Raw genomic sequence first — 19442 nt, forward strand, 5'->3', positions numbered from 1 at the left:
GTCAGGATGGTTAACTATATTATTAAACAACCAATAGATTAGTGGGGTCGAGTGAGTTTACCTAGATTTCGAAGTGAGATTTTTTTTAGATGTGGTGCTTTAAAGAGCATAAATCAAATGCTAAATCTTTCTCAGAGAAGTTGGTATTTTAAAGTCACCCCCATTTAAAGGTGCATTATTGATCTCTTGACAGAAATGCAATGTGATCTACATAACTATATTATCAGTGGTGTATAAAGACCTTATATAATGAACTGTATTGTTTTTATTATCCTTTAGAATCAGGAGTTTTTATCTACGTACACCACGGGTCTTATTCATGGGTACCAAAGACGTCGCTTCCGCCATGCCCGCCGCCATATTTGTGTCCGACTCGGCAGCGAAAACAGCATATCTAATGCACTTAATGGTCACATTTATTAGTGTTATGAGGGTTTAACAAAGACAAATGACTGATTTTACAATCTGGAGTTAGATGTTGGCTGCCAGTCAGTCCCTCCAGTTGTTCACGATCGCGGAAGAGTACAAAATCAACAAAATGGGATCATCATATTCTGTATTAAATATTTCCAGAAATTAAAAATGCCTTATAAAAATACATTAAATGTAATATCTCTGTCATTACAAATAGGGTAGACAACTTAGTGAATATCGGCTTTAATATTGGCTTTAATTTACTAACGCGAATAAACAATTTACTAACACTCTCATAGCACGCTGTATCCCGTTATCATAACAGTCCTGCACCCCACAGTTAACAGTGAATAACATCTTCTGAATACATATAAAACCATTATCTCTACTATATTTCTAAGTTTAATGGTAAGTTATAATGCATTATTGCATATATGACGATACACACATGAAAAGTCCTCGTGAAACCTGCTTTACGCACATGCTGTCTCATATGGATCTGGTAAACCAATATCATAGGGGCTGTTTACACTTGGTATTAAGATGTGTTTTCCTCGATCGGATCACAAGTGGACGAGAGAGACACATTACGTTTACACCTGGTATTTAAATCCGTCTCTTTTGTCCACTTTCGAACGCTTCTGTCCTGAATACTGTGAGGGGGTGGTCTGTGAGACGGTGGGCGAGTCTCTCTGCTGTCATTCAAACACGAGCGGGATGAGTATAAATGATGAGTTTATATGGACGCAAACTAATATTATGTCAGAGTCCACTGCTTGTTTAGCAAATATACATGCTGCACAGAGTTTTGTACGTGTGTATGTTAGAGCTTTCTCTGAATTTTCAGCGCAATTGATGAAATAGGATCGTGCAACTTTCACACGCTTTCAAAACGAAACTACGGAGATCACACTCTTTAGTTTTATCATTGAAAGGCTAAAAATAGCGCTTTTCACCGTATGTTCACGCCAGAAGTCAGAAAATACTTAAAACTTGTGTTTAATACCTCAGATTAGATAAATGGGTGGAGAGAAGGCGGTCGCGTGTGGCTGTTCGAACACATTCAACCACATTTGCGTTCCGCAACTCCAAAGCGATCCGATCGAAAGTGGTTTCGACTACCTCTGGATGTGGTTGAAAGTGGTCGAAAGTGGACGAGCTCAAAACGTTTTGAACACCGTTTACACCTGGCATTAACGTCGTCCACTTGTGATCCGATTGATGAAAACGCATGTTAATGCCAAGTGTAAACAGCCTCATAATGTCTTACAATTTATTGTTTTGTAGCCCTTAAAATAAGTTGCTGGGACACTAAAGAAAGTCTGCTATTTAATGTTATATTTATTTATTTAATAATAAATTAAATGTGTTTCTCTGTTCTTATATTATTATCACTTACTGTTTACTTGATTATTGAATTACTTGAGAACTTTTTCTATTCATTTAATATTAGGCTAGCATTTTAGTTATCCTTGGTCACTTCTGTTGAAGGCAATCCTTTATTCTGCAGATTTAACTCCTTTGGAATAGAATAAAATTGTAGTTCGGGATTCCTCTGACGACTGTTGTTACAGCCAATATCGCAACATATCCCGGGCAAATTGTAATCTTGTTGTGGACCTCCTGGGAGTGTTTTATTGATCTTAATCTGGTAGTTGTTGCTGCTGTGACCATAGAGTAAAGCAGAGCGCGTAGCTGTGACCGGAAACAAAAATGGCGGCGATGACACACAGTGACGTCACGTGGTCCTGATGAATACGGAAGTCGCCATCATGTTTCTACAGTAGCCCTTAATGGACTGACACAAACTGTTTTGTCACTATGTTGTCTCAGACAATGACATATTTGTCCTGTGTCGGCCACCGTAACTTCACTATGCGTTTCGAAAGGGAGGGGTGAGCTGTGGACTGAGCCGGTTGTCATTCACAATCTCACCACTAGATGCCTCTAAAAATCTACACAATGGTCCTTTAGAGCACTTTCACTAAAATATTAAAGCTATAAAGATAAAAGTTATCCAAGCTATTCAAATAGACACTGCTTAAGTTACAAAAGATGACAGAAAATGCAAAAACGTTTGCTGTGTAATAAACAGAGCGATAAACTACTAAACAATATATTCATTGTATATACAGTCACAATAGCTATTCAAGTAGTCACTGCTTAGTTAGCCTAACAATAAATGACAGAAAATAAAAAAATAAGTTTCTGTGAAGTTGTTATTTAACAGCTCAATATTATCAGCTGTTAGCATGTTATTTTTAAGACAGCATGCATTGCTAATGACTGAAAACGTCTTATGTTGTAATGTTATTTTTGAAGTGCTGCATATTCTTATCACACAGACACTTTAAATCATCACTTGAAAATTTTTACAAATTACAGTGTATGTCAAGTAATGAATAACATATAGTCTGTACATTTTCCCAAGTATGGCTTCTTGCCACATGAGTAAAAACCCTTTGAGAAAAACCAAGATATATTGAAATAAGCTTTTCTGAGAATTCACTGAGAATTGACCTGTTGTAAAAATAGCACGCTAATGTTTAGATTGCAGAGTTTAATGTTTAATGTCTGCAATACTATATGCTATAGAGTTTTGTACTGACTTTTACTTTTTATTTTTTATTTTATTATATAAATATTGCATGATGAAAATTTATCTCATACAGATTTGAGATAAATACAGTCTTTTTTCTGACAAAGTCCTTTAAATCAAACATTTAACACAATAATTATTAGGCGTTTTAACATTTGGACTGATTCTGCCACCTGGTGGGGAATAGTATGAATAACATTTTCAAATGTGTATGAGATAAATTTAGGTAATCCTCAACATGAAATAATGTTTTTGGTGCACAGCTCATGAGTCCAAATAGTTGTATTATCCCTGACAACATAAGCAATTCCTCTTGGATAATAAAACAGAGAAAACCATTTCTAACGGCTATTGTTTATGCATTTACAAATGTGACTTTTTGTGTTTTTTGTATATTGACCTAAACAGATCATAGTAATCCTGAAGCAAAACTGCATCAAATAGTAAGATTTGGCTTCCCACCAAGAACACTACTTTGCTTAAAGGTTTATGTATATTACAAACAATAATCTGATATGTGGTAGAATTATGTATGTGCATTCCCTGGGAATCAAACCCATGACCCTGGCATTGCTATCCACATATGAGGAAAGCAGTTTTGCTCTCAGATCTCATTCATGGGTCTGTGGGCAGCAGTGTATCATAATCCATGCATATTTTATCCCTTCTGCTTTTCCCTCACAAATTAAACCTCTTCCAGTTCATGTAGCTTACTGAATTCCTCTGGTTTAATCGGGTAACACGACGTTCCTGATCTGGTTTTGTGGTCATGTTGAAAGCAATTAGGAAGGATTTTCTTAGCTCAACACATTCTGTTGTAAACTATATTCTTTATGTATGTGAACTGAATGCTAACCGTCTGTAACTGGCAATTACGTAATATTATATGAGATAGTGCAACATGATCACAGTAGAATCTACTAAAATGCATTTACATTTTTGAGTTTCTAAAGTGTTTTTTTGTTGAAAATACTAAATATTTATTTAAAAGGTAAACATTTACAACCAGTCTCATCCTGCAGCCTACAATTCAATCTTCAAATCGAAGTGTTGTTTCTTATTTCAGAGTTTTTTTTCTGTTAATGGAGTGAAATTGAAACCACACTTATGTTGAAAGAGAGACAGATGAGAGAAAGAGAGGAATTTCTGCTTTAAGGGTACATTGATCAGAGACTCGCTTGTTGCCCGGGCTGAAGGTCCGGTTACTCGCCTCTCGGGTTCTTATAGATGCAGGGATTTGTATCCATCTTTGAATCTGACCCACTTATGCTGGTATGCATTTACTGTTTGACAACAGCCAATCAGAAGCTGCGTCACTGCTTTGTGTAAATATAGTATTTGCAATCCAATTGAACAAATAATGCTTGTTTTTCTACAGTTATAGTGGGCTATTTTATTCAACATGAGGTTTCCAGTTTCATTGCTAAACAATGGTATTGATAAACAAAAAACTTTTCTGGATGCAGCACCCATGCAGCTCTTATAATCAACTTTTTATATGAGTAGTACAGATTGTAAAGTTTTACCATAAACTGTCCACGAAAAAACATAACTGTGGTTGTTTTTGAAAGGCAGTAATTATTTTTAGCTTGGCTGTTGTTGGATCATTTAGTAAAGATTTGGTCTGATTGGTCTAATCTTTCTCTGTGGGTCTCTGGCACAGGAGGCATTAACACAACTTGACATCCCATTTAGCAGTAGGGCAATCACATGCAAGTGCTCTGCTTGGGAGTTGGCTGATGAAGTCCTCTTAATAATGCTGATCTCAGACCAGCTTTATAGCAGAGAAGATTTAAGTGTTTATTATTCCTTAACACCAACAAAGCTAAAACAGGGGTCACTTCAATACTAGCTTACTGATTACTGGATATTGCACAGTATACACTGTAAAGAAATTCAAACAACTTGGTTTTGCAAGCCATTTCAACTTACTGTTTTAAGTTTTTACCTGTGATAAGTTGACATAACTTATAAAAACAAGTTAAAATTGTTTAACTTCATTTTTTAAGGTGTGCTTGCTTGTTGTTGTGTTTTGCATTTGTGGTTTGGGAGGGGGCACCTAACGGCAAACAAGGATACTGCAATACTTGAGATTAGCGAGAGAGTGCAACTTAATGGGTTTTAACTCATTCCCCGCCAGAATTTTTGTGATTTTCACAAAAGTTTCACAAAATGCCTTGCAGAAAAACTTTTTTCTATAAATATATAAACAAATATATTAAATTAAAGAACAGACCCTCTGCTTTCAAACCGGAAAAAAAACGCTTTATCCTGTCTTAATTTTTTTTTTTTTTTATAACCTCTTAAATATGGGTTGGTTTCTTCAAAAAGACAACATTTTGAGCAAAAAGCTGTGATAATTGCATCATGTAAAGGAATTTTGTTAGAGATCAGATTCAGAACGATTATCAAAACATACACAGAGTTTAAAATTAATTTAATTAGTTTTTGCTTCAGTTTTTTATAAATTGGGAAAGAGCGCCATCAAGTGGATAATAGAGTTTATATTACAGATTAAATTACAGATAAATTACAGACTACCGCAAAAACTCAATGGAAAGCATAATTGGCATGCAGGGAGATGTTTTCTCTTAAAGTGACACTTTGAAGTTTTTCAGCCTTAATTATATATATTTTCAAGACTCTTGTGATGGTACATCGACTTAAAATAGGTTGAATGACATGTCTACCATAGCCTGATGGGGTCTGTATCGCTTTTACTCGTACTTTTAGACTTGGGCTTTCGTGTAGTAACCCGAGCACAAAAAGGAACTACAAAAATCTGCTTTACGGCATATGTCACTTCCTCCACTGCCTCAAATTGGGACGTGAGAGCGCAACTATTTATTTTCCTAATGTTTTTGTCATGGCCGAAGCAGCAACTAAGAAAAAGAAACCCAAGGTTTTGTCGGAGTATAGGCCAGAAAGAGAAAACAGGAGAGTGACTGTATAAAAAGGACGAGGATCAATTATATTGGGCCAGCGTTCGCTTGCTGACGTGAACTAAAGAAGGAGGAGGAGGGGTTTCTGACAATGCTGACTTGGCCCGCATGCTTTTGTACTAGTAAGTAATGTTATAATGCTTGCATATATAAGTCCTGTCTGGCGCCCAAACACATTTTTTACGTGAATTTTACTGGAGGCTACTTGAGGAGTGTAGAGAGAGACTTAAATCATGTGACACTGTGGCGCCGTGGTAACCTCATGGACCTACGACACGGGCGATCCCGGTTCATTTCCCCTTTAAGGTAATTTTTAATATAAACTTTAACCAAGGGACCACCATTAAAACTGGCTTGTAAACGCGAGCTACGCAATCTTTTGGCGTTTAAAAAAAAATAAAACCCATGAAATTATATTTATATGACATGCTGGAAGGCACACTTTGTGACCTAAAGAGTTGTCTTCTTTTCCTATGCAACAGTGCTGTGGCGCTTGTGGCCTCTAGGGGCGCTAGACGTGAAAAATACATGTCAAGCACTCCATAGTGACTAAAAACTCCGCAGTGTGCCTTTAATTGACGAGATTACTCGTCAATGGTGGGGAAAGACTTAAATATGGTTTAAATGAATTAAAACTATTTTAGCCTCAATTTACCCAGTATACCCATTAAAATATTAAGATTAGAAGAATAAAATATGAATTCTTATATTTGTATTTCATTAAAAATTCATGAAAAATTCATAATTTGTTCTAGACTTGCCCCCAAACTCTGTTGTCACATAATTCTGTTACACGTTTAATTCAGATCTTCAAATTCTATAATTATTATTTAAACAAACAAATCTTACGTTGTCATACTGGAAATAGAAGGTTGAGTGCAATGTATTCTGGGATACAACACTACAGTATATGCCAATTTTGCTGGAAATTTTGACAACCATTCTGGGACTTAAGCTGGTAGCTGTGCTTTGAGATTTGGTAGGTCGTGGTTTCTAAATTTTCTTTACTAGTCATTAACTGGTCCAAGCTGTTTATTAGCAGCAAACCAGCTAACAGTTGGATTGTCAGATGATATAATTTAAAAATGTTTAATAGCAATACATTTATAATTTCTTGAATTGTTTTTTGAGGCAATGTAGTTTTTGGTTATTTGGTCAATTTTAGGCTTTCAAGTTTTATATTTTATGCATATCAAAAATTAAATCTCAATATTTTTTATTTTATTATAGTATTTTTTTAATGTTATTTACTCTCTAAATATTGGACAGAACACATGTTGGGTTATAGTTAAACCGTTGCTTGGTTTTTGTTGTTAACAATTACTTTTTAAAATGTACATTAATTCATTTTTGCTACCATATTCTCAAACCCAGCTACCAGCCCTGCTTTTCCATCAACTTAATCTAGTGGGTCTTCTGGGTATTACATAAATACAGACAATTTGCATATCGTTCACAGTATGCATATACTGCATACTGTAAAAAGCATCATGACAGTACTTTCCAAACACAGCCAGGCTCAACAGAGGTGCTTTTTTTTTAGCTTGGAACGAAACCGGTTTCTGTCAGTTGTAGCACAAGGTTCCAGCGATAGCGCCTTACGCAGGTGCTTCTTGTGCTCCCATGTGTGAAATGCCACCAGCAGGATCCGCGCTCCAATGGAATAAGATTTAACACTGAGCAAAGTTAACCAGACACAACAAAATGTCTGCATGATCTGTCTAAACTCTTGCAGGCCTCCACTTGCAGCCCGTGTGGGAAAGTGAAAGGGGGGTTTGGTGATGTGAGGGTCTATAACAGCGCAGCGAGGGCGAATCGAGGTATTCAGTTCATGCCAAGCAGCCCCGGAAGCTGGCAGAGAGGATGAAATTACAGCTCTGACGAGTTGACATTTTCAGATGCCTTACTGAGAACCGCTTTCTCCTCCTGCACCTTAGACACAACAGAAGTCCAATGGCACTCCAGACATCCCAATCACTGCCGAGTTATCAAAACAACCATCTGTCCAATATTCATATTTCACTTACGTTCTGAGCTACAAGATCTGGTTTAAGATCATATAAAAATATAACATGCAGCATTAGCAACCTAAAAGGTTATGAGTTTGATCCCAAAAATTGATCCCAGCACTGTGATTAATCTACCACCACAAACGTGACTACCATATTTCCGCAATTTATTTAAATACCTTCTCCTTCCTAGGTTTTAATGAAATTTCGTCAGTACCAATATAAAAGATATATATTTTGTCAACCCTACTTTTCAGTTGTGCCTCGAGTCTAGCGGAAGCACAACGACCGGTTGAAAGTGACACAAAAAACAGTTGCTGTAAAATAAAAACACCTCAGTACTGAAAGCTCAAAATATCAAATGCTTCCGTTAGTTAATCATCAAGCATTTATTGTAGTATTTAGTAAAAAAAACATGCGGTGAGAAGTGGATATTGCATCACACGCATTTTAAAGTAACAAGCAGATTGATACAATGTTTCGCCTCAGATATTCGACGGGAGTGCTCGCGATGTCAGCATTGCTAAAATTAATACCAACTCCTCACTAGTCAAGAACATTGAAATGACTTGTTAATTCAAGTTGTTTAAACTTAAAAATGTAAGGATTTTTTTTACAGTATACCTACTCTAAAAATTGCAAAAATTGCCAACCATGAGTTATAATAACCCAGCAGTTGGGCTAAAACAACCCGACATTGGGTAATAACAACCCAGCATTGGGTCATTTTTAACCCAGTGTCTGCCGAATGCATAAATGTAAAATGTAAGTGTAATAAAGTCCAAATTATAGTTGTGTGTAAGGTCTATGCCGTAGCTATGCCGTAGGTTATCCATAACCACTGCGTAGCCTGACGTGCACATTGCCAAATTTTTAACAGCGTGTTAGTTCTTCGCGGACCGCAAGCACTGTAATTGGTCCACTAGAACCCCCCCGTCAGGTAAAAAAACTGTGAATTGTTCTTTTGAGCCGGTTCTCAGGAAGTAACTGGTCAAGCCGGTTCACAAATCTAACCGAATCTAACTTTAGTTTTGGGCATAGGTTCTGGGTTGATGACACAGGACGCACAGCCGAAATAGCACGTCGGACTCAAAAACAACGAAATGAAGTTTGTCGATGATTGCTTAGGCGAGGATTGACGACGATTCTGACAGATGAGTTGTTGACGCTGAGTGTGTATCACTGAGGATTTGAATGATTTATTGTGCATGCAAATCATATTTTAGTTGTTTAAGGAGTTTAAAAGACAAGTTTATTTATTCTTTATACTTAGGATATGTAGAACACATCTGCAATTCTGCATCAGTGTCTTTTAGGAATCTTATCCAAGAATCCGCGATTGAAACTATGACCACAAACTACTAACTTGTGAATGAAAGGCAATAAATCAGCTATGCCTTCACAAAAACAAATTTTTATTTAAATGTTTTAATGTGTTGACAAAAACGACTTAATTTAAATGTTTGATTGATAAAAGTAGTTAGAAAATAAATGCGTAGTAATGTCATTTCTTGATGACGTCAGGAACCGGTGAATCAGCAACTGGTTCAATGAGCCGAACTGTCTGAAAAGAGCCGGTTCGTGGAAATGAATCAGACTTTGCATCGCTACTAGTATATATGAAAACCAACGCTACGCTGTAGGACGTACGCACAACTATAATTAACCCTTAAATAGTCACAATATACACATTCTCCAGTATTATCATTTTATAAGTGTAAATCAGGATTTTAGTTTTGATTCTTTGGTTGTGACTCTTTGCTCTGATAAATCTTACAGTCGTTTGTACAGTCAAATGTCTCAGACATCGATAATAAGAAGTGTCTCCAGAATCCCATAATCCTTCAGTAACCCTCTCTATAGCAGCTGTCAGCTGTCACTTGAAGGACTGGCAATGAGTCAACTCAGTCACCACCACCACACCCTTCATCCACACCTTTCCAGTATGCAGCCCACCCCATAGCTTGAATATTTGTTAATAAGACCATCAGTTTAAAACTTTGTGCCATGTACAATATGAACCTAAAGCAGTTTGGTATAACAATGTTAAAACTGCAATATAAAACAATTATGATGTGGAGCAAGGTTTATCACAAAAATCATCATAGAGCATCTTGAAATGTCATATCCAATGCAAATAAGTTTGAGAAAAACCCTAGACCAGTGGTCTCCAACAGGGTGCCCACGGGCACCAGGTTGCCCGCACAGAGTCTGGGATGTTATATTAGCTTTGCTTCTTTTATGTGTTAACATTTTAAACAATGACAAAACATATCAACAAGTAAAATAAATTAGAATCAACAAGTAAAACAAACATTTGAGTAGATAACTATGAAAAAGTAGCCCTCCACATTGTTTTATCCATTGTGGTAGCCCTTTTTCTCACAAAAAGGTTGGAGACCCCTGCCCTAGACAATTTAAACCATGAATGCTGCTTGACCTTTTAAAACAAAAAACACTAAAACATTAAGTACTGTATATATTCACAACAACACCTTTCTTCAATAATAAAGCATAAATGTAGCAATGCCTTAGATTACTGATGATGATTTTCCAAACGTTCAAACCATATGACCCTCTTAAAAGGCACACGTCAAGTGTGTAAACACATTGCGGCCTTTGTTGTCCACTCACCAGTCGCACAATTAACAGCTTAATATAAATGACAAACGTTCACTTACTTTCTTTCCGTAAGACGCCCCCATGCTAAGGCTTTGTGGGGTGTGATGAGGTTCCTGTCTGTCTGCTGGGTCCCAGACTCCAGAGATTTCCAAACTCTGCTCCACAACTCGGCTCAACCAGAACCCGAGCTATGTCCACTCCGGCCCCACCAGGGAGGGGGAGCTGAAGATTGAAAAGCCCTCGCGCTCTCACTGGCAGAAGCAAAAGTGGCTTGCCTGGTTAGATAATAATGTCCAGCTTGTTATCAACTTTCACTGCCTTCCATTCTTAGGTTTAATTCAAACTTAATGGACTGATTTAGACCTAAACAGAGGCGTACAGCCAGTTTAGTATGTGAGTCCGTCAAAGACACCTGTTTGTGTGCTTTAGTTATAGGATTTGTCCATTTAGGGAAGATTATGCTAATTCACACTGACAGGATAGGAAGTCTTGGGGAAGCTCATGGTAGGATGCCCTCACTTTCAGGATTTCCAGGATGGTGGGCAGTTTATGCTGGGATTATAAAAAGCATTTGTAGAAAACATCCCAAAAAGTGATGTGTTATTTTTAATTTGTTAATGTGTTTTAATTTTTAAATGTGTTATTTTTGACCCAGCATTGGGTCAAAAAAAAAAAAAAACGGGTTAAAACAACCCTTGTAATTTGGATTGGGTTTGCGCTTTTTTGACCCGATGCTGGGTTGAAAATAACCCAGCACCTTTAAGAGTGTAGGGCAGCGCTTTGCTTTGTGTTTATTTTTGTAGTGTGATGTAGATGTTAGGCTTCCTAATTAGGCATCTGACCACAAAGGGTCAAGTACCATTACTTGGGCAAGTAGCCCAGACTGATGACATCACAGAGGGTTCTGAAGAGACTGCAGTGCTGACTAGATAACACAAGATTATTTTGTGTTCCTGTAACTTAACTGGTAGAATGTCACGGGTTTGACCCCTCCCCAAAAAAATACAGATCGAATGCATTGTAAATTGCTTTGGATAAAAGCATTTGCAAAATGCATAGTCGTAAAACGATTATCCTGGTGTCAAAGTGTGTTATCACTGTAACCAAAGAATAGTTTTTGTGTTTTGACCTCCATGATCTCACGGAAAGTCACGTTATAGTCACGAAAATTTGTATTAATTTATTTGTGTCCATGGCACGAAATTCAGCATTTTTACGTGCCTTAAGCACAAATGTATTTTTTGTGTCACTCACACAAATTTAACTAAAAAAACTAGTTTTTCGTTTCCGTAGCATGACTTTCTTTTCCATGTTATTTTAGGTATTGTTTTCAATTTTTTTTATATTTGTATACTACGGGTCTGTTGAATGCTTGAATCTGATTGGCTGATGAATGTTTTCTGAGGTGTGCATTTATTTTCTGGGAAACGCACGGTGCACAAAAAAAATTGTTTGTTCATTCAACATAATTGAATTAAGGAAAACTTTTCCACGAAATTAGTTTAGGCTTGTACAACAAAATACAATAAGTTATTTTAAACAAATAATCTTTTGTTGCACCAACTTAATAAATATATTTTCATTGGTCATAAAAATATCTTGTTCAATAAACTTAATTCAGTTAAGGAAAACTTTTCCACGCAATTAATTCTGGTCTGTTCAACAAAGTTCAAAAAAGTCTAGTTAAACCAATTGTCAGTTTCTATATAATACTAATTAGCATAAGCACACGTTAGCATGCTAATGACACATAAGATGAACATGTGAGAAGAGATTGATCTTCAAACAGGCATTAACACAATACGTCACATCCACAACTTAACCACAAGCGCCACTCTTCTGCACGATGGTACCCAAAAAATTCGTAAAAATGTCACAGGAGTGACGATCTTTTAGGCGGAACCAAAAATTGGGAAGTTTTGGTTCCGCCCGGATGTTTCCGCCCGGACCGGTAAGAGCAAACACCGGACATCCGGTGGCGTCGCGAACGCTGTAATCAGCTAAACTACACACAGCTGGGAGCGATTAAGAGGAGCGCCGGGTGATTGGAGGAGAACAGCACCCAGGGGAGTATAAAAAAGACAAGTTAAACCACAGTCTTGGCTGATGTTATCCACTGTTGTGTTGGTGTGTATTGTAGTGCTGAGTTGAGCTCGCCTGATACGCTATATTCGGATCGCTGTATTGCTCTCTCTCTCCATGTGTGGATCGTAGATCGATGGGAATGAGGACATCGAAGACCTTATAGGTGAAGTACTAGACGGATACTGACATTTGTTGAAAGAAACGGAAGGAGAGGAAAACTTGCAGTTGTGAGTATATATATCTGTGGGAAAAGTGGTGTTGGTGGCTGGAAAGCGCCCTGTCTAGATACCTGGAGTTACTATTGGCATGAAGACAACCTGGGACGAAGAAAGACAGAGATCGTGAGTAACCAAATCCCTTGAAGTGAGTGTTTGGATATATTTGAGTGATACATTGTTTGAGTGCTCTTAAGAGAGATAGAGTGGCCCTACCCCTGTACCAGCGTGGTGGGTGAGCCGAAGGTTTCGTGGGAAAGCAGCTACAGCAACGATAGCAAACAAACGCTAGGCCATATACCATCTCCCTATTCTCGCCCAGAGCGACGTGGAAGAGGACGGGTGTCTATTGTGTGCACTGAGCGTGGTGGGGTGAGTCTTTGGAGATTTTCACTTGAAGTGGTGCTGTGTAATGCCGTGTATTGCAGTGTGAGTGCTGTGTCCTGTTTGACGTAATCCCGTTTTCAGTCACTCGTCCCGGGACGATGAAGAGGAAAGAACGGCGCTAGGAAAAACCTGTACAATAATGTTGTAGTGTGTTTTCAGTCCCACAGAAATACAGAGTGGCAGCGAAGAACTGTGCGAGTGGCAGTGTGTGTGTGAGTACTGCACCTACTATTGTTACCCAACTTGTGTTCTTTCATCATCACAGAGTAGAGGCAGGAGAGATCCGGTGGCCCGAGGTCTCGACGAAAGGGCGCCCCGGTCCAGTTTTCGATTGACCAACGGGTCTCGAGGAAAGGGCAGCGCTCGACCCGGTGTGCCGGCGTGGCTTCCTCGCCCCTCTGTTCATCAACGAGTTCGCCGAGAGGGTCTCGGCCCCCCGGCGTCCCATTACAAATCATTGCTAAATCGCCACATTGCAGAACCCAGCCAGCGTAAGCTCGCCACCCTGTAAGTTCCATGTAACTTGTTATGTCTGCTGATTGACAGGAAAGTGAGTGAGTCGTGAGAGCTGTGGAGAGAAAGAGAGCCAGCGTGAACACGGAGATACTGAACTGTGGGGAGAGCCATACCTACTTGGAAGCTGTAATCAGCGCAGAGGTGAGCAAACGTCTTGAGAACGATTCACTGTGTCCCTGTATCCTAGCAGCCATCTGTGGAGAGAAAGAGAGCCAACGTGAACACCGAGATATTGAGCTTTGGAGAGAGCCATACCTACCTGGAAGCTGTAATCAGCGCAGAGGTGAGCAAACGTCTTGAGCACGATTCACTGTGTCCCTGTATCCTAGCAGCCATCTGTGGAGAGAAAGAGAGCCAACGTGAACACGGAGATATTGAGTTTTGGAGAGAGCCATACCTACCTGGAAGCTGTAATCAGCGCGGAGGTGAGCAAACGTCTTGAGAACAATTCATTGTGTCCCTGTATCCTAGCAGCCATCTGTGGAGAGAAAGAGAGCCAATGTGAACACTGAGATATTGAGCTTTGGAGGGAGCCATACCTACCTGGAAGCTGTAATCAGCGCAGAGGTGAGCAAACGTCTTGAGCACGATTCACTGTGTCCCTGTATCCTAGCAGCCATCTGTGGAGAGAAAGAGAGCCAACGTGAACACGGAGATATTGAGTTTTGGAGAGAGCCATACCTACCTGGAAGCTGTAATCAGCGCAGAGGTGAGCAAACGTCTTAGGAACGATTCACTGTGTCCCTGTATCCTAGCAGCCATCTGTGGAGAGAAAGAGAGCCAATGTGAACACTGAGATATTGAGCTGTGGAGAGAGCCATACTTACCTGGAAGCTGTAACCAGCGCAGAGGCGAGCGAACGTCGTGGAGTCGACTCACTGTGTCCTCGTGTCCTAGTTGAAACCTGAGAAGAGAGAGAGAATAAGGAAGCGAGTGAGTCAACGAGCAAGGACCGGTGGGAAGTAGGCGGTGCACCGCCGTGCGCTGAGACAAGGTACACCAACAGAAAGAGACCCATACCAGCACTCATTGTGTTTTTATTCTGCCTCCAGGAAGGAAGAGGAGCGCGCCACGAGTAGAGGGAACCCGAGGCAGGAGCCCGTTCCCCCACGTACGACCCCCCACCCTTAGCCATTCATTGGGCCGTGGCCCCCCTGGAGGGCGGATCTTGAAATTAGTTTTAATTTCCCCTTTCCCAAGTCCCCCTATATTTTTAACTATTTAAATTAATAAAGAACATTTTATACTTACTTGTGCTCGTTGTTGTCTGGTCATTGGGTTGGTTTTGGGGACCTCCTCGAGGTGGAAGTTTAGAAGGGGCGTGGCTTAAACCATTAGTAGCCAGCCCCTGGCTTGTGACAGATTTTGGCGTAGTCGGCAGGGCTCCACCTCGAGTTGAGTAACCAGACTAGCCCAATGACCGACAACGCGGGGCCCGCAGCCCAACCCCGTGCGGTGCCTGTCTTTATGGGCAGCCCTTGGGTCCAAAAGTATGGAGGGACAGAGTCGGGAGTACGACTAACGGAATGGAAGGCCCAGTTGGAGTATCTAGCCGACCTGCAAAGCCTTAGTGTAGCCCAGCGGCTCCAGTTCGTGTTAAACTCCCTAGAGGGAGAAGCGCGGCGAGAAGTACAGGCCGCCCCGGAAGCTGTCCGAGCCAGTGCCCAAACTATATTTCAGTTCCTTACCGAGCAATATGGTGATCACACCCCCGTAGCCGTCCTCCGTTCCCAATTCTTCAATAGTAAACAGGGCCCCCGACAACCCATTAGAGCTTTTGCCCTGAGACTGCGAGAGCAGTTTACCCGGCTCCAGGCCCGCCGCGATCATGGATTGGGAGATGGAGAGACTTTGCTGCGCGACCAATTCCTTCTGGGGATGAAAGAGGGCCCCGTGAGACAGAGTCTGAGGGTCCAGTTTCGCAGAGACCCAGACCTCACATTTGAAGATCTAAGGAAGGAGGCGTTAGCCTTGGAGGGCGACGAGGTCGAGGTGAGTGAGACCCCAGTATGTGCGGCTGTAAACGAAAGCGTGCCACCACCACCAGAACGCACGGATTGGAAACAGGCTCTAAAAGTAGAACTGTTGAAGGATGTCCGGGAGCAGATGTCAGAATTATCGAAAACTCTTCTGGGAGAGCTGCGCCAAGGTAGGGCGCGGGAGGAGCCAAGGCCGGCACCCCGAGAGCGAATATACTCGGAGAGGAGCCGAGAGCCGCCGGGATGCCCAAACCGCTATAATCGACCCCGTTTTGAGTGGGATGACCAGGGACGACCAATTTGCAATCGTTGTGGTGAGCCCGGGCATTGCAGTCGTCAGTGTGGGCCTCGCAGGGCATCTGAAGGGGGTTTTTAGGACGGCCAGCCACAGTGGGTCGTGTGGCCGGGACCCCTCAAGAAGACCCGGGAAGAAGGAACGGTTCGAGGCAACAGATGATCGGGCATAGCCCGGTGGCAGAAGTAAAAATGTGTGGCAAGTGGATTCAGTGCCTGGTAGATACGGGCTCACAGGTAACGATGTTTGCAGAAAGCCTCTCCAAGGAGATATTCGGACGGGAAGGAGTACAAGGAGCGGAGGCCCCTGGGTTGACGTTGAAGGGCGCTAATGGCCTGGAAATCCCCTACATCGGCTATCGCCTAACGGATCTGGAAGTACATGGGGTGGTCGTCCCCCAAAAAGGTGTGGTCATTGTGGAGGATAGGTGTTTAGGCACCCACAGAGCCCTATTGGGCATGAACGTTCTCTCTGAGTGCTGGGAGGAGATATTCCAGGCTAGGCCTGGTCCAAGGATCTCACCTGCCGAGAGGCCCAAGTGGGAGCGCGTAGTGGCCGACTGTCGCCGGGTCCAAATGAACCAGGTACGTAGAGATCGGGAGGAAGTGGGAAGAGTAATGTGTCGTTTTGCTTTGTCTATTCCCCCTAGGAGTGAGGCTATCGTATGGGCAAGAGTGCCCCTTCGGGAAGCGAACCCAGAGGAGTGGGTGTTGGTAGAGCCACACACGGATTGTCCACAAGTGGAGGTGGCACGGGGACTAGCGGCGGTCTATCGGGGAAGGATCCCTGTGAGAGTGAGAAATGAGCACCCCTACGCAGTCCAATTATATTGACACCAACGACTGGCCCGGCTGACGACGGTCACGCCCCACCAGGTGAGAGAAGAAAGGGACGTCAGTTTTCGTCAGGTGTGCCCCACTGTGATTGAGGTGGCCCTGACCCAGATGGATGCCCCGGCGAGTAACCAGGGGGGAGGTGTGCCGAAACATCTGGCGGGTGAGTCACTGCAGGGGGATGATCTGGGACAGGTACAGACACAGAAACTGCAGGCACTCCTTCGGAAGTGGCAACATGTGTTCGCAAGGCATGATGAGGACTATGGGTGCACCCGGGTGGTGGAACACCACATCCCCACTGGGGATGCGGGGCCAAGCAGGGAGAGGTATCGACCGATCCCACCTACCTTATATGCGGAAGTACGTACACTGCTGCAGGGCATGTTGGGCCGGGGCATCGTTAGAGAGAGTAGCAGCCCCTGGGCGGCCCCCATCGTGCTCGTACAAAAGAAGACGGGAGCCTGGAGGTTCTGTGTGGACTATCGCAAGCTGAACCTGGTAACAAAGAAAGATGCTTTCCCTTTACCACGAATTGAAGACTCCCTCGCTAGCCTCACGCAGTCAGCCTGATACTCCACCTTAGATCTGGCCAGTGGATATTGGCAGGTGCAGGTAGCCGAGGTGGACCGGGAGAAGACGGCCTTCACGACCCCATTCGGATTGTTCGAATGGGACCGGATGCCTTTCGGACTCTGCAACGCTCCAGCCACCTTCCAACGCTTGATGCAACGCTGCCTTGGAGGTCAGTTGATGGAGTCGGTATTGGTATATTTGGATGATGTGATTGTGTATTCCCCAGATTTCGATTCCCACCTCCGGCACCTAGAGGAAGTCTTTCGAGCCATGGAAAGATACGGGCTGAAACTGCAGCCGGACAAATGCCACCTGTTGCGGCGAGAAGTGAAGTTCCTGGGCCATGTGGTCAGTGCAGCGGGGGTGGCCGTGGACCCCGAGAAAGTCTCCGCCGTAAAGGAGTGGAATGCGCCTAAGACTGTGAGGCAAGTACGATCCTTTCTGGGGTTCGTGGGATATTACAGACGGTTTATTAAAGATTTCTCCAAGATTGCCAAGCCTCTTAACCAGTTGCTGGTTGGCACAGGACGAAGCCGGGGCCGTGGATCGCCCTCTATTAACTGGGGTGATGATTGTGAGAGGGCTTTTCAGAGGCTGAAGCAGGAGTTGTTACAGGCCCCCATCTTGGCGTATGCTGACTTTTCTAAACCTTTTGTCTTGTATACAGACGCGAGCAACCTGGGACTGGGGGCGGTATTGGCCCAACGACAAGAAGGAGCTGAGCGGGTGATCGCCTATGCGAGCCGAAGCCTCCATCCGGCAGAGAGGAATGATGCCAATTATAGTTCCTTTAAGCTGGAACTGCTGGCCCTGAAGTGGGCCCTGAGCGAAAAGTTCAAGGACTACCTTTGGGGAGCTGAGGTAACGGTTATTACAGACAATAACCCTCTAGTGCATTTACAGACGGCGAAGTTGGGGGCTGTGGAACAACGATGGGTGGCTCAGCTGGCCAACTTCAATTACAAGTTGCAGTATCGGCCCGGGCGAGAGCATACGAACGCAGACGTCCTTTCAAGATTGCCGGAGGCAAAGAGCCCCAGACGCCCAGGGTATCAAAGGGAGGATAGCCACGAGGAGGGCTATATGATAGGGGTCGTGGAAGCACCAGGAGGCCAGAAGGAGGCCGTGCCAGGGAACTGGGGGTGGGACCCCCGCCGATGGATAGAGAGGCAAGCTCAGGACCGGGACGTGCGCCAAGTGAAGGTGTGGGTGGAGCAGGGCCAACGGCCCACGCCGGCGGAAAGACTAGCCCAGACGGAGACTGGGAGAAGGTTACTGGGACAGTGGGAGAAGCTGGAGCTACAGGAGGGGGTGCTTTGCCGGAAAACCCGCGACCCGAAATTGGGAGAAGAAGTGTGCCAGATTGTGGTGCCCGCCGACCAGGTAAATGCATTAGTCTCAGTCTATCATGACCAGTTGGGACACCAGGGACAGGAGAGAACCGTATCCTTATTACGTAGATTCTTCTACTGGCCGGGGCTGGAGGCGTCTGTGCACAACTTGATTCAAGCTTGCCCCCGGTGCATGTTGTTCAAGTCTAGACGAGAGGTCCGAGCACCGATGGTACCTATCCATGCGAAAGCCCCCCTCCACATAATGGCCATGGACTTCCTGACGCTGGGCCGCCCTCAGGATCGTTATCAAAACATTCTGGTAATCACCGATCTATTTACCAAATACGCCTGGGCAGTTCCGACGCTTGATCAGACAGCCAACACCACCGCCACAGCTTTATGGCGCCATGTCTTTCAGACATTTGGATGCCCCGAGTTCCTGCACTCCGACCAAGGGGCGAATTTCGAATCCAAGGTAATCCGTGAGTTGTGCCAGTTGTATGGATGCACGAAGACCCACACAACGTCGTATCATCCCCAGGGGAATGGAAGCTGCGAGAGGTTTAATCAGACCCTATTGGGGCTACTGGGGACTTTAGACCAACAGCAGCAAAGAGATTGGGTGAGTGCTTTACC

At 42.9% G+C, this 19442-nt stretch overlaps 1 protein-coding gene across 1 annotated transcript in view; it reads right to left on the reverse strand.

Moving 5' to 3' along the window:
- Positions 1-10791, reverse strand: part of LOC135719182 (protein FAM107B) — a 36871-nt gene extending 26080 nt beyond the window's left edge. The window contains exon 1 of the mRNA XM_065241767.2: positions 10646-10791. Coding sequence (XP_065097839.1) covers positions 10646-10669 — 24 coding nt within the window. The 5' untranslated portion in view covers positions 10670-10791. The remainder of the gene's footprint in view (positions 1-10645) is intronic.
- Positions 10792-19442: the final 8651 nt, after the last annotated feature.

This window comes from Paramisgurnus dabryanus, chromosome 14 (genome assembly GCF_030506205.2).
Source record: "Paramisgurnus dabryanus chromosome 14, PD_genome_1.1, whole genome shotgun sequence".
Taxonomy (NCBI): Eukaryota; Metazoa; Chordata; class Actinopteri; order Cypriniformes; family Cobitidae; genus Paramisgurnus; species Paramisgurnus dabryanus.